Source organism: Taudactylus pleione, unplaced genomic scaffold, assembly GCF_031769625.1.
Source record: "Taudactylus pleione unplaced genomic scaffold, aTauple2 ptg000006l, whole genome shotgun sequence".
In the NCBI taxonomy this organism is placed as follows: domain Eukaryota; kingdom Metazoa; phylum Chordata; class Amphibia; order Anura; family Myobatrachidae; genus Taudactylus; species Taudactylus pleione.
The window spans coordinates 25,589,472-25,605,157 of NW_028284409.1; the positions used below are offsets into that span (position 1 = coordinate 25,589,472).

At 42.8% G+C, this 15,686-nt stretch overlaps 1 protein-coding gene across 2 annotated transcripts in view; it reads left to right on the forward strand.

Moving 5' to 3' along the window:
- UST (uronyl 2-sulfotransferase) overlaps positions 1-15,036 on the forward strand; it is a 459,504-nt gene extending 444,468 nt beyond the window's left edge. For both annotated transcript variants that reach the window (XM_088455738.1, XM_088455807.1), the window contains 2 exons: positions 8,749-8,906; positions 13,261-15,036. In XM_088455738.1, the coding sequence (XP_088311864.1) occupies positions 8,749-8,906; positions 13,261-13,550 (448 nt within the window). In that variant the 3' untranslated portion in view covers positions 13,551-15,036. The remainder of the gene's footprint in view (positions 1-8,748; positions 8,907-13,260) is intronic.
- Positions 15,037-15,686: the final 650 nt, after the last annotated feature.

The window sequence follows — 15,686 nt, forward strand, 5'->3', positions numbered from 1 at the left end:
TTATTGTACAGCATTTGACACTACCCTGTACCACAAACTTTGTGTTCTGTGCTTTCTATTTTTTTGTCTGCAAGTGTGGTGTAAAAATAAGGTCAGCCTGCAGTTCTGACAGGGTTTCTGACTATTACCAAATGTTTTTTCAATGGGTCAACTTTCTGTGTTTTATAATAGTATAAAACTGATCAAACTACAAGCAATTAATTGCTCTACGAACACCATTGTACCTGTATACAATTGGAATTAGAAAATATGGGATTGTTAACATGAAGAATTTCACCAATTCCCAGACGGATCGCCGATAATCAATGTTTGCCGAACAGCAGTTTTGACTGGCAAATCGGTGGTTCTAATCTGATCAGGGAAACGGACGGCAAATGTATAGGGCCCTTCTCCCTTATATCCAGTGGTAGCATAGAAGATTTAGTCTAGAACTGCACAATCAATTCTCTGTGCTCCTAGCAGGGCCGATGCAAGGCTTCTCTGCACCCTAAGCAAAACTTCTGCCTACTCCTCCCCCCCACCCCAATACCCACTTTTAGGTGAAAGTGTGGAGGTGGCATCGTAGAAATTCCACAGTCGCCACTGTTAAATAGAGATACACCCCCCAAAACAAAATATGTAAAAAACAACTATGCGTGACATTTGTGGGTACACCCAGGAAGACTGTAGTGTAGCTGGGGGACACAGGCAGGAGATGACCGCTCAAAAGTGCATCTTGTACCGCACCATGGCGTAATAGAGTCACAGCCGGTGGGCGTCAGTAGACAGCCCTTTGGCTGCAGCATTAGCATAAATTCATGCTACTGCATTACTGTACATCTCCGTATATACAGAGGTGCCCAATACAGAGATATAGGCAGATAGAACACACACACACACACATAAATATATATATATATATATATATATATATATATACATACAGTCAGGTCCATAAATATTGGGACATTGACAGAATTTTCATATTTTGGCCTCTATTCACCACCACAATGGCTTTGAAATGAAACAAACAAGATGTGCTTTAACTGCAGACTTTCAGTTTTAATTGGAGGGTAATTACATCCAAATCAGGTGAACGGTGTAGGAATTGCAACGGTTTCTATATGTGCCTCCCACTTTTTAAGGGGCCAAAAGTAATGGGACTATCAACTCCAAAGCTATTTCATGGACAGGTGTGGGCTATTCCCTCATTATTTCATTATCAATTAAGCAGGTAAAAGGTCTGGAGTTGATTCTAGGTGTGACATTTGCATTTGGAATCAGTTGCTGTCGACTCTCGATATGAGATCCAAAGAGCTGTCACTATCAGTGAAGCAAGCCATCATTAGGCTGAAAAATCATAACAAACCCATCAGAGAGATAGCAAAACCATTAGGTGTGACCAAATCAACTGTTTGGAACATTCTTAAAAAGAAAGAACGCACCGGAGAGCTCAGCAACACCAAAAGACCCGGAAGACCACGGAAAACAACTGTGGTGGATGACAGAAGAATTATTTCCCTGGTGAAGAAAAACCCCTTCACAACAGTTGGCCAAATCAAGAACACTCTCCAGGAGGTAGGTGTATATGTGTCAAAGTCAACAATCAAGAGAAGACTTCACAAGAGTGAATGTAGAGGGTTCACCACAAGATGTAAACCATTGGTGAGCCACAAAAACAGGAAGACCAGATTAGAGTTTGCCAAACAACATCTAAAAAAGCCATTACAGTTCTGGAACAACATCCAATGGACAGATGAGACAAAGATCAACTTGTACCAGAGTGGAGAAAGAAAGGAACTGCTCATGACCCAAAACATACCACCTCATCAGTGAAGCATTGTGGTGGTAGAGTCATGGCGTGGGCATGTATGGCTGCCAATGGAACTGGTCCCCTTGTATTTATTGATGATGTGACTGCTGACAAAAGCAGCAGAATGAATTCTGAAGTGTTTCGGGCAATATTATATGCTCATATTCAGTCAAATGCTTCAGAAGTCATTGGACGGCGCTTCACAGTGCAGATGGACAATGACCCGAAGCATACTGCAAAAGCAACCAAAGAGTTTTTTTAGGCTAAAAAGTGGAATGTTATGCAATGGCCAAGTCACTCCCCTGACCTGAATCCGATTGAGCATGCATTTCACTTGATGAAGACAAAACTGAAGGGAAAATGCCCGAAGACCAAGCAGGAACTGAAGACATTTGCAGTAGAGGCCTGGCAGAGCATCACCAGGGATGAAACCCAGCGTCTGGTGATGTCTATGCGTTCCAGACTTCAGGCTGTAATTGCCTGCAAAGGTTTTGCAACAAAGTATTAAAAAGTGAAAGTTAGATTTAGGATTGTTTAGTTTGTCCCATTACTTTTGGCCCCTTAAAAAGTGGGAGGCACATATAGAAACCGTTGTAATTCCTACACCGTTCACCTGATTTAGATATAATTACCCTCAAATTAAAACTGAAAGTCTGCAGTTAAAGCACATCTTGTTTGTTTCATTTCAAAGCCATTGTGGTGGTGAATAGAGGCCAAAATATGAAAATTCTGTCAATGTCCCAATATTAAGAATGTCCTTATTATGCATTAGAATATAAATTGCTGCACCTCAAGTTGAACCCCTGTTAGTGGGAACACTACGATCAAGACATGCAAAACAAAAACTTGGAGGGCGCAAATGTATCCAATGTCTTTCGTTACAACAATTAAAATACTGAACAAAAGTTCTTTTTGATGTTAAGAATTAAAAGTCAATTCAAATTGTCACCAAAGTGGAGGTTCTTTTAACAGATAATACAATTCACAGTCTATTCATCTGTTTTGAATCCAATATTGTTGATGGTAGATTCCATATGTTCTGAAACTTTTTGTCTAAAAAAGACCCGCTCACCAGAAAACACCCAAAAACATGGCACAAAGGCCAACCATTAGAATCGTTTGAACAATAAAATATTTTTATTATTATAAAATTTCTCTGTCAATCTGACATATAAAATGTATACACAAAAATGCTTACATAATCAATTTTTTGACATGCATAATCCTGATTATTCCTTTATAGCACTAGAATCCAATGTACAGATAATTCTTCTCTGTTTGATGGATTCACTCCACAACCCAACGCGTTTCATCCGTTAAGACTTCATCAGGGGTATACAATTTTGAAGAAAAGATTCAAAAATAGAGACCTGGTAAATTGATGTATGTAGATCAATAAAACTCTGGCAAATTGGGGTCACTATGGACAACTATTTGCTAGATTCACCTCCCAAAATGTGCTGTGCTCTGTCAGAGTCAAGGTGTGTCTAGCAAATAGTTGTCCATAGTGACTCCAATTTGCCAGAGTTCTATTGATCTACATACATTAATTTCCAGCTCTCTATTTTTGAATCTTTTCAAAATTGTAAACCCCTGATGAAGTCCTAACGGATGAAACGCATTGGGTTGTGGAGTGAATCCATCAAACAGAGAGGAATTATCTGTACATTGGATTCTAGTGCTATAAAGGAATAATCAGGATTATGCATGTCAAAAAATTGATTATGTAAGCATTTTCGTGTATACATTTTATATATCAGATTGACAGAGAAATGTTATAATAATAAAAATATTTTATTGTTCAAACAATTCTAATGGTTGGCCTTTGTGCCACGTTTTGGGGTGTTCTCTGGTGAGCGGGTCTTTTTTGGACAAATTGTTTCGGAACATATGGAATCTACCATCAACAATATTGGATTCTAAACAGATCTTCACTTGTATATTCCCCAGCCTACTTACCACTCACAGTGATGTCCTCAAGGAACAGCATGGAAAGCCCCCCCCCCTCCCCCTATCACCACAGTGGAGAAGCCATAAGGCTGGAATGTCTGTGGTTTGGGGTCAGCTCAGATTGGGAGGAGAGGTGCAAGTGTCAGCAGCCAGAAAACGTGGAAAAAAAATCAGCGTTACTTGCATTGAACCTGCTGCCCGCCGCGGGTAGACTGGAGGCAGAGTGGGCTCACTGGTGACACAGTGACATCACCGGTGCTGGACCCATGAAGCTGCATGCTGCCCAAGGGTAGACTGGAGGCGGAATGGTACAGTAGGTTGACCGGTGATACAGTGACATAATCGGCACTGGACCCATAAAGATGCAGCTTGTCTTGGGTCTAATGTGTGGGGGGAGGGGGCTGCAGATGGGTGCTTGCCGCTGGGGTAAGCTATAAATGGGTCTCTCAGCGGCCCAGCAATAGTGCCCCCTCTCAAAGGCAGTGTCAACGTGCTGCCCCTCAGGTCCCTGCACCCTTAGGCAGCTGCCTAATGGAAGCACCGGCCCTGGCTCCTGGAGTGCTACAGCTCATCTTTCAGTTGTTATTGCTCTCAGCTCTGTTGGATCCACAATTACATTTAGTTGCGTTCTGGAGCTTAGTGACTATGTGGTTCTGCAGCACTTGAAGTGTAAGCGTTGACTTAGATTACTAATCATTTCCTAGGAATTAATGAGTAGTGCTAAACTGCGCTTATATTAATTACTAACATACAGGTACCTTGAAGCCATAAAAAAAGTCTGAACAAAACAATGTCTTTATGGTCTACAAGCATGTGGGTCATTCATGTCAAGTGGACCAAGGGTCCCCATCTGACCATCTCCACTTTTGATAGTTGCACCCACCCCCACTTTGAGGGCCATAGTTTTGCCTCTATTGCATATTGTGAACTATGGGCCTGATTCAAAGATTTACACAATGCCAATATTTATGGAGATTGAGCGATATTTGTAGCCATTGCACATGCGTGCAACCTGTACTGCGCATACACAGCAATTGGTTTGCGATTATGCTCGCACAGATTGCGATTTCCTTTGCAGCATGAGAGCTCTGTGTGTGAGGACAGACGCTGTGTTTGAGACAGGTCAGGCTTCACTGAGAAGCTGCGTGCCTGCCCGATCTGCCTCAATGTTCCTGATGTTCATGCTGTTGTATGTCATCGGATGCATATGAGAAGGCATTTCAGGTAAGCTTTGGATACATTAGCATATTTTCGCACTTTAGCATTAACATTATCTCTGAATCAGACCCTAAAATTTTCCCAATGTTAGCCTGACATACATATGCCAACCTTCATGTAAAATGTTATCAAAATTGGTGATGGTCAGGTGGAAACGAACTTCAAAATTGGTTTACTTGACATAGAATGACCCATGCTGTTTAAAATTAAATATAAAAACAGTTTCCATCAATACCACTAAAAGAAGAACATATAAAATAAGTTTCTGTTTCTCTAATTTTAAAAGATGCTATTTTTACTCAGCTAGGACTATAATTAGACAATGCTAGGCCTTTAAAATATAAAAATATATCTCAAACACAATCAGCTGAACCATTACTTTATTTTGCAGCAAGTCTAAAAAAAAAGGTATTTTCTTTTGTGCATATTATATATATTGTGTACAGTATTAATGGTTTGCGATGTTCCTGAGAAAAGGGTTTATGTCTGGCATAAATTATGGTATTTAAAAAGGCAGTTCTGCAAATGATAGAAAGAAATGTGTGTTTTACTGTGGCACCAGACCTCATAACCACGGCCTAACTTGGGTAGTGCGACCTGTGCCATGGCACAGGGTAACGCAGGGCAGAGGGCACTGTTTGAGCCCAATTGTCCTGTTTATTATCATTCTTACTTGTATCTTCCTCTTATTTTATCCCCAGCATCTCCTGGCTGCCCCAGGAGTTCCCCTATCTCTTCCCTGGTCCTTCCCATGAAGCCATGGCTCTTTTTCATCTTATGTCCCTATTTCAAAAATGGACGAGAGGGGGTGGGGGTGCCAATGCTCTCTCTGCACAGGGCACCGAAAAGTCTAGTTACGGCTCTGCTCATAACGTTTGCAAGGGGTTGCTGTGGTTTATGGACACTGTGTGCATTAATTTCACTTATGAATTAGGCCTAGACCTTAATGATAAATACAACACTACCACACAGATAAAGAGAGTTGTCTTTTTAGATGCACAGTTAGTATTAAAATTTAACTTTTATTAGTATATTTAAAATATTATGCATATTTCTTTACAGTCTGTGAAATATTAAAAGAAAGAAGAATGTGATCAAAGAATTAGAGATGGTGTATTAAAATAATGAATATGACCAATACAAGTCTGTAGTATATCTATACTAACTGTATAGTATCACTGTCTTTAATATGACTGTATATCATATTAAACTGAAGGATATGGCTTTTATATAGCCTATATTAACGCTATACTGCCTCTTCAGTGTTGTAATCATAATCAGCTTTTGTTAGTCTGGACAGTGATACTATTAATTCATTATTATTTAGTGCTGCAATTGTGTTAACCATATGTTAGCTTATACATAATATAAAGCTTATGAGCACAGCGCTACACGGCAGCAGCAATAAATCTCTCCCTAGACAGAGTCTCAGTTTTACATACCTGTACCAGCGTTATATAACATAGTGTATGGGACACTCCCTCCTCACAACCACCTAACAATTGACCTCTGAGAACCCATCAACACTATTTATGATAATATGTGAGTGATAAACGCAAAAGAGAGTGTCAGTGTTTGGTACTAGCACAGCTCTGCATGGCATAATAACAGCGTGGTATAACTCAAAGTATGAGACATTTATTTTTCACAACCACTTAACAACTGACCTCTGAGAACCCATCAGCATTATCTATTTACGACAGTATGGGAGTGATAAATCTAAAAGAGAGTGTTAGTGTTAGCGTAGCTTCGCATGGCATAATAAATAGCAGGGATGAGAACTGTATGACTGCCATAGTCCATATACCAGCATTTAGCATTATACTTTATGTGAATATGGATGATATATCATTATAAGTTCCCACTGATCGTATAATGATTGGTCTGTAAGAATCTGTCTATACAATTCTGACTGTGTAACAGTGGGAAATATAATAGGAGAGATAACTCATAAGCTTTATATTATGTATAAGCTAACATATGGTTAACACAATTGCAGCACTAAATAACAATGAATTAATAGTATCACTGTCCAGACTAACAAAAGCTGATTATGATTACAACACTGAAGAGGCAGTATAGCGTTAATATAGGCTATATAAAAGCCATATCCTTCAGTTTATTATGATTGAATAATATGGACTTCATATAGAATTGCTGTATCTGCCACTATTAGTAGTCTTTTCACATCAGAATAATAAAAATTATAAGCCTAATACATAGAGAATAAGAAACCAATAATCTTAATATATTTGATATACCTGATGTATTGATTTTATACAGCTACTATATGGATTCTGTGCACTTATAAACAGGACATATGTGTGGATGTGATTGAATAACCAATATAGTATACACAGTGATGGAAAAGAGGAGAGTTGTCTGACTCCCTGGAATACATTCCTATTTGCAACATAGTTTGTGTTCAATCTGCCTCTTTGTGTCAAAAGCACAAGAATTACAAATGTATCCAGTATAACTGGAAATCTAAGTTTTACTAACTGTCTATGTATTACGATTACACACTGATACAATCTGACTGCGCAATAAATAACTTTGATGGGAAGAAATAAGTGGATTTAATTAATGAAATATATATATATATTTATATAAATAACAATATAAACCACTATTGTATATATATATATATATATATATATATATATATATATATATATATATATATATAAATATATATATAATTTTTCATGGAAAATAGATATACAGACTTGTATTGGTCCTATTATTTATTTTAATACACCATCTGTAATTCTTTGATCACATTCTTCTTTTAATATTTCACAGACTGTAAAGAAATATGCATAATATTTTAAATATACTAATAAAAGTTAAATTTTAATACTAGCTGTGCATCTAAAAAGACAACTCTTTCTTTATCTGTGTGGACTTTGCTATAACTGTTGTCAATGATAGCACCCCCTACTAAGAATAAATGAGAATACTCTATATGTAACATTAGGGGTTTATAGGAATACTCTCTATCTACGATTGACCTGTGCGGAATATATCTCCTCTATCCTTTTATAAATAAACACTACCATGTGCTAAACATTAGTAGAATCTCATTCCAGCACACAGGCCTCCATAGGCTAATGGCTATGACATAGAAATGTTACAAGTACATGCTTACACAATGACTCCTTGTATAAAATATTATGCTTTACAAAAGCTATAATGGAATGTTGGTGTCCCAGAAACTGTACAGAGGGCCACCACTGGTCGTCAGACCGATACTTGGACAATTAAAATATTGTTACTGTCACAAAGGGTCATTTAAGAAAATGCAAAGGTGGCCCACAGTAATGATCTGTTTTCCTTCCTGTCGCTGTAGAGCACTGTGGCTCCAAACATCAATAACAATGGCAGTAATATCTTTCTTCCATAGTAGTTTCATGTTTTTGGGGTGTCACAGTACCCATTTCTATGAACGTATGTGTTCATGGAGATGATTATAGTATCTCCAGGTTATTTGGAGGTTCCATATGAAAGAGTAGGCCACGAACAGCAAGGACTCTGACCACTCGGACTCCACTAACCTACAGCAGTAACTCAATTATGTCTGGAATGATAGGTAAAATGTTCAATCCCTTCCCTCAGTTTCTGCCACCTTTAGGCACAGGTCTCCTGCGGTTAAAACCAAAACTGGCTTTAGGCACATAAACATTCCTCTGCAACACTTGTCCCTTAAGCAAAAGCCTGAGACTTTCGTTATGAAATACTATCCTCTGGTATATGTAATTAGTTATCCATACATCTATTTCCTCAAGGGATCCTGGTGAGTGGGCCTTGGAACGTGCAAAGCAGAATGTGAATGAGAACTTTCTTCTTGTCGGAATTCTGGAGGAGCTGGAAGATGTGCTGCTTTTGCTGGAAAGATTTTTACCTCACTACTTCAAGGATGTCATGAGCATTTATAAAAATCCAGGTATATACAGCAGTTTAGCCTCATCTTATGTACTTAGGGCCTGATTCAGATATGTATGTAAACCTGTTGGTTTACATATATATCTGATGGTGTGGCGTCTGCACACGCACAGGACCCCTTCACGGTCACAGTGCTCACTGAGCCGCAGCTTGATTGACAGGCTGCAGCCGTTTGGGAGCGGGAAGTGGGCAGCAACCGGGTCTGTTCCACAAAACGGGGCCTGAGGTAGTCACTTTTCCTTATGGATTGTCCAGTTACTGGTCGGTATCCTCCATATAAACAGTATGTGGGTGGTCATTCCTAGTACAATACAACACCAGTCACTATCAAATAGCATTTTTTTGACAAACAGGTGTGGCCAAAAGCAATGGTGAATTACCAATTTCCAAAGCTTGATCGCAGTAATTTATGCCATTTGAAGATGGCATTAGTATATAGTAGTCTATGCAGTGTTCTCCCCAGAAATTTTTTGAAGCCGGGTGGGGGCCTTCACAATTATGTGCGCGCCGGGGGCCTTCACAATCCAGCCCGACAGGTCTCAGGCTGCTCCCCCACTGGCTCTCAGTCAAAAGTGCCTATTATACAGTGCCCCTGTAGTTTAACTTTGCCCTTATGCATTGCCCCCTGGCTGAAGTAGTGCCCCCAGACTGGTTCCTTATGTAGTGCCCCCAGGCTTAAATAGTGTCCCTTATGCAGTACCCCCAGGCTGGCCCCTTATGCAGTGCCCCAGGCTTAAATAGTGTCCCTTATGCAGTGCCCCCAGGTTTAATAGTGTCCCTTATGCAGTGCTCCCAGGCTGGCCCCTAATGCAGTGCCCCTAGGTTTAATAGTGTCCCTTATGCAGTGCCCCCAGGCTGGCCCCTTATGCAGTGCCCCCAGGTTTAATAGTGTCCCTTATGCAGTGCCCCCAGGTTTAATAGTGTCCCTTATGCAGTGCCCCCAGGCTGGCTCCTTATGCAGTGCCCCCAGGTTTAATAGTGCTCCCAGGCTTGCCCCTTATGCAGTGCCCCAGGCTTAAATAGTGTCCCTTATGCAGTGCCCCCAGGCTGGCCCCTTATGCAGTGTCCCCAGGTTTAATAGTGTCCCTTATGCAGTGCCCCCAGGCTGGCCCCTTATGCAGTACCCCCAGGCTGGCCCCTTATGCAGTGCCCCCAGGTTTAATAGTGTCCCTTATGCAGTGCCCCCAGGCTGGCCGCTTATGCAGTGCCCCCAGGTTTAATAGTGTCCCTTATGCAGTGCCCCCAGGCTGGCCCCTTATGCAGTGCCCCCAGGTTTAATAGTGTCCCTTATGCAGTGCTCCCAGGCTGGCCCCTAATGCAGTGCCCCTAGGTTTAATAGTGTCCCTTATGCAGTGCCCCCAGGCTGGCCCCTTATGCAGTACCCCCAGGTTTAATAGTGTCCCTTATGCAGTGCCCCCAGGTTTAATAGTGTCCCTTATGCAGTGCCCCCAGGCTGGCTCCTTATGCAGTGCCCCCAGGTTTAATAGTGCTCCCAGGCTGGCCCCTTATGCAGTGCCCCAGGCTTAAATTGTGTCCCTTATGCAGTGCCCCCAGGCTGGCCCCTTATGCAGTGTCCCCAGGTTTAATAGTGTCCCTTATGCAGTGCCCCCAGGCTGGCCCCTTATGCAGTACCCCCAGGCTGGCCCCTTATACAGTGCCCCCATATTTAATAGTGTCCCTTATGCAGTGCCCCCAGGCTGGCCCCTTATGCAGTGCCCCCAGGTTTAATAGTGTCCCTTATGCAGTGCCCCCAGGTTTAATAGTGTCCCTTAAGCAGTGCCCCCAGGCTGGCCCCTTATGCAGTGCCCCCAGGTTTAATAGTATCCCTTATGCAGTGCCCCCAGGCTGGCCCCTTATGCAGTACCCCCAGGCTGGCCCCTTATGCAGTGCCCCCAGGTTTAATAGTGTCCCTTATGCAGTGCTCCCAGGCTGGCCCCTAATGCAGTGCCCCTAGGTTTAATAGTGTCCCTTATGCAGTGCCCCCAGGCTGGCCCCTTATGCAGTGCCCCCAGGTTTAATAGTGTCCCTTATGCAGTGCCCCCAGGTTTAATAGTGTCCCTTATGCAGTGCCCCCAGGCTGGCTCCTTATGCAGTGCCCCCAGGTTTAATAGTGCTCCCAGGCTGGCCCCTTATGCAGTGCCCCAGGCTTAAATTGTGTCCCTTATGCAGTGCCCCCAGGCTGGCCCCTTATGCAGTGTCCCCAGGTTTAATAGTGTCCCTTATGCAGTGCCCCCAGGCTGGCCCCTTATGCAGTACCCCCAGGCTGGCCCCTTATACAGTGCCCCCATATTTAATAGTGTCCCTTATGCAGTGCCCCCAGGCTGGCCCCTTATGCAGTGCCCCCAGGTTTAATAGTGTCCCTTATGCAGTGCCCCCAGGTTTAATAGTGTCCCTTAAGCAGTGCCCCCAGGCTGGCCCCTTATGCAGTGCCCCCAGGTTTAATAGTGTCCCTTATGCAGTGCCCCCAGGCTGGCCGCTTATGCAGTGCCCCCAGGTTTAATAGTGTCCCTTATGCAGTGCCCCCAGGCTGGCCCCTTATGCAGTGCCCCCAGGTTTAATAGTGTCCCTTATGCAGTGCCCCCAGGTTTAATAGTGTCCCTTATGCAGTGCCCCCAGGCTGGCCCCTTATGCAGTACCCCCAGGTTTAATAGTGTCCCTTATGCAGTGCCCCAGGCTGACCCATTATGCAGTGCCCCCAGGTTTAATAGTGTCCCTTATGCAGTGCCCCCAGGCTGGCCCCTTATGCAGTGCCCCCAGGTTTAATAGTGTCCCTTATGCAGTGCCCCCAGGTTTAATAGTGTCCCTTATGCAGTGCCCCCAGGCTGGCCCCTTATGCAGTGCCCCCAGGTTTAATAGTGTCCCTTATGCAGTGCCCCAGGCTGACCCATTATGCAGTGCCCCCAGGTTTAATAGTGTCCCTTATGCAGTGCCCCCAGGCTGGCCCCTTATGCAGTGCCCCCAGGTTTAATAGTGTCCCTTATGCAGTGCCCTCAGGCTGGCCCCTTATACAGTGCCCCCAGGTTTAATAGTGTCCCTTATGCAGTGCCCCCAGGCTGGCCCCTTATGCAGTGCCCCAAGGTTTAATCGTGTCCCTTATGCAGTGCCCCCAGACTGGCCGCTTATGCAGTGCCCCCAGGTTTAATAGTGTCCCTTATGCAGTGCCCCCAGGCTGGCCCCTTATGCAGTGCCCCCATATTTAATAGTCTCCCTTATGCAGTGCCCCCAGACTTAAATAGTGCCCCCAGACTGGTCCTGGCCCCAGCCCAGCACTTACCATTATTTGCTGGCTGCTCCCGCTGCCTCGCGCTGACTGGATCTAACTAGATCCAGCAGGCGCACGAGGCAGGCTCCTCACGTCGCGGGTGACGTCATGACGTCACCCACGCAGTGCATCACTGGGAACGCTGGCCTCTGAAGCGATCGGAGGCTTCTTTAGCCTCCGGTCACTTCAGAGGCCAGCGTTCCACAGCAGGGGTTGGCGGGAAAAGTGCTGGGCGGCAGGCTGTTTCTGCCGGGCGATGCACCCGCAGAAAACAGCCTGGGGAGAACACTACTATGGGCTACTGTACTCCAAATTTGTCCAGAGAGGGATTTGATGCCCCCCAGTGATGTATGCAACGGCCAGAGTCTGCACATGCACAGTAAGTGCACAGATGCCCAACACGGAAGCAGAGTGATAGAATAAGCTATCACTCTGCTTTCAGCTCTTTGCCAGAATGGGCAAGAGATTCTTCACCAGAACAGGCAAGAGAACATTTCCACCTGCAATTGTAGAAATTAAGTTTTCGGGCCATCCATCAAGAAAGTAATTTCTCTCCTGGAATGGCCCGCTGTCCCCATACACTAGTATGGGGACAGAATTAATCAAGCTCTGAAAATACTATATTTCCGAAGCTTGACTGTGGTAGCATTCGCTATCTTCAGATGGTGTTTGCTCCTGCTCACGGCTCGCAACCCGATCCTTTCCTTATGGGAAGGAGTCCCGGGTTGCGATGCCGGACAGGGGCAGATCCCTCCGCCCCTGTCCGGCTCCTTCCACAGGACGCTGGGGCTTCTGTGTGCATGCATGACTTGTAGGTCATGCATGCGCTCTAGTGTCACTGCTCCAAAAGGAGCAGTGAAGCACTTTGGGGAGACAGCTGATTTTTGGATCAGCTGTCTCCGCACCAGAGCAATGATAAATTGCTCCGGCACTCACGTCAAGTTAGCATGTTAATTATCGAGATCTGTTTAGAGTCTGTTAATTAACATAATGAATAGACCCCTTATTCTGTATTTCTATCTCAAGTGTACAATTTGTAGTATTTTTGCAATGTGTTTTATTGACTTAATTTTTCATTTATTGTTTACTTCAGAACACAGAAAACTTGGAAACCTCACTGTTACCGTGAAGAAAACTTTCCCTACTCACAATGCTCTACAGGTTCTTTACCAGCGCATGAAATATGAATATGAATTTTATTCTTACGTCAAAGAACAATTCCATTTGCTGAAACGTAAATTTGGACTTAAATCTCATGTTAAAGCTACTGCCAATCAAGATATTTCAGCCCCAATTCCCATCCCTATGGAAACAGAGGAACCCATCGAAGATGAGGACGATCAAAATGATGAGAAGTGGTTAGAGGACATTTATAAGAGATGATGCCCCAGTTGCAGCATCACAGCTATGAGTCCAGATCCATTTCTTAAGCTTTTTTTTATTGTCAAAAAAATCCTTAAGGAACATGGTTAATGCTGAACTGCATTAACACTTTCCCACATGTTGGGTATTAGGGAAATACTTGTACCCGATTTTGCGGGTTGTGTTTACTTTTATTTTTGTATGTTCAGTGGGATTGATAGCAGAATTTAGAAATAAGAAATACAGGACATTGACTTGTGATTTTGCCAGTATTTACATATTTCAGGCAGCCTCCAGTACAGTGTAATCAGTGATTAGAAAATTTACCACGTGACATCATGAGAGGTACTTACAAAGACATGTCTGGGCTTGGCTCTTTTCTCCCCATGTGACGCTTTATTTTGCACTTAAGGTACATTTTGTATTTCTCTTCCTCAGAAACTCCCAAGACTTACATTCCCTTAACTTCTGCAAGTTACTGACTGCCACCAGCTGTATGAGCAGTCATCTCTTTTACCCCATGAGGTTTTTGGAAGTGTCCATCTCTTAGCACTTTAGGGAACAGGCCGATCCCATTACTTGACTGAGTACTGTCTTTTTTCTAATTTCTTGAAGACTAGAGATTATAGTGCAAAAACCTGCAACCAGCACTCCCAGAGTGATGATTTTGGGCTGTATTAATGGCGATACCCTTTTACTCATACTTGCCAACTTTTTAATTTACCTGAGGAGATGCAGGTGGGCGGTGATGAGGGGCGGGGCTAGAAGATATGCATCATTAAGCCCCGCCCCATCCTGGTCAAATAGCTGGAATCTCGCATATTTGACTAGGGGATGGGGCCAAATGAAGCCAGCCTCCTATTCTTCCCCGCCTCCTATTCACGGACCCACCAATCCCCGAGAAAATTCTCCCCATTCTGCCCGCTTCACTATTAAGTTGGTAGAATGCTGGAGAAGTGCCTACTTTTCCAGGGCTGTAGGGAGTTACCCAAAAAAATTGTGAGCCTCCCACAGGTCCCGGGAGGGTAGGCAAGAATGCTTTTACTATAACCATCTAATAAAAAATATATGTATGAAAACTTATATCATTATGAGTTTTAAGCATTTTCATTTTTCATACTGTATGTCATTTTGCAACAAACACAATCTTAAACAATATATAATGATGTGCTGCATTGATTGGTGAAATGTACTGTACCATACGAATACCGAATTGCACTGTCTTGGCTTTCCTGAGTGTTTACTTCCTAAATTATTTACTACTCCATTCAGACCTTGCCATAATTCTGTGGATGTTCATTTCAAATTTCTAGTTGCTGACTTTCATCAGTTGCAAACTCTTAGATTCATAATTATACATGTGCAGTGGCATGCACACAGATATGGGGCATGATCACGCCATTTTTGTGGTGTAGTCATGCTACATAGGGGTATGCCACATTCCTAGGGGGCATGACTCCAACGCCTCTTTCCCTGGAAACACCCTTGATTTGTTACACGCACATGCCGCTGGCTTTATTGTCAATATAAATAATTGTACCAGGTCTGTCTCCTGTTAAATATGCCAGTTTTGTTCCACCATAGTATACCTTCTAAATCACCTGGACGGCCCCCTGAAATCAGGACTGTTAAGAGGTAATAATGCAGGGTGTTAGCAAATTAGTATCATCTAATCAAAAATTGTTATAAAAAATGTGATTAAAAACAAATTAATTATAATGGATTTCTGATCATAGCTATTTGCTGTAATTCAGGATCAGACCAGTAAAGGAAGAGGAAGGAAGCAATTTCAGAAGATACAGTGAATCTGTATTACTATTAACTTTGGCATGTTGTTTCTGTCACATGTTGAGCATGAGAATAACAATACACACATCAGGACTTACTTAACAACATGATGCAGTGTACTTAAATGTGATGTCTCAAAAGAAACCAAATAGTACAGCCATGGCCAAAAGTTTTCAGAATGATACAAGTATTTGTTTTTACAAAGTTTGTTGCTTCAGTATTTATGATGGCAATTTGCATATAGTCCAGAATGTCATGAAGAGTGATCAGATGAATTGAAATTAATTGCATAGTCCCTCTTTGCCATGACAATGAACTTAATCCCCAAACAAAATTTCCACTGAATTTCAGCCCTGCCACAAAAGGACC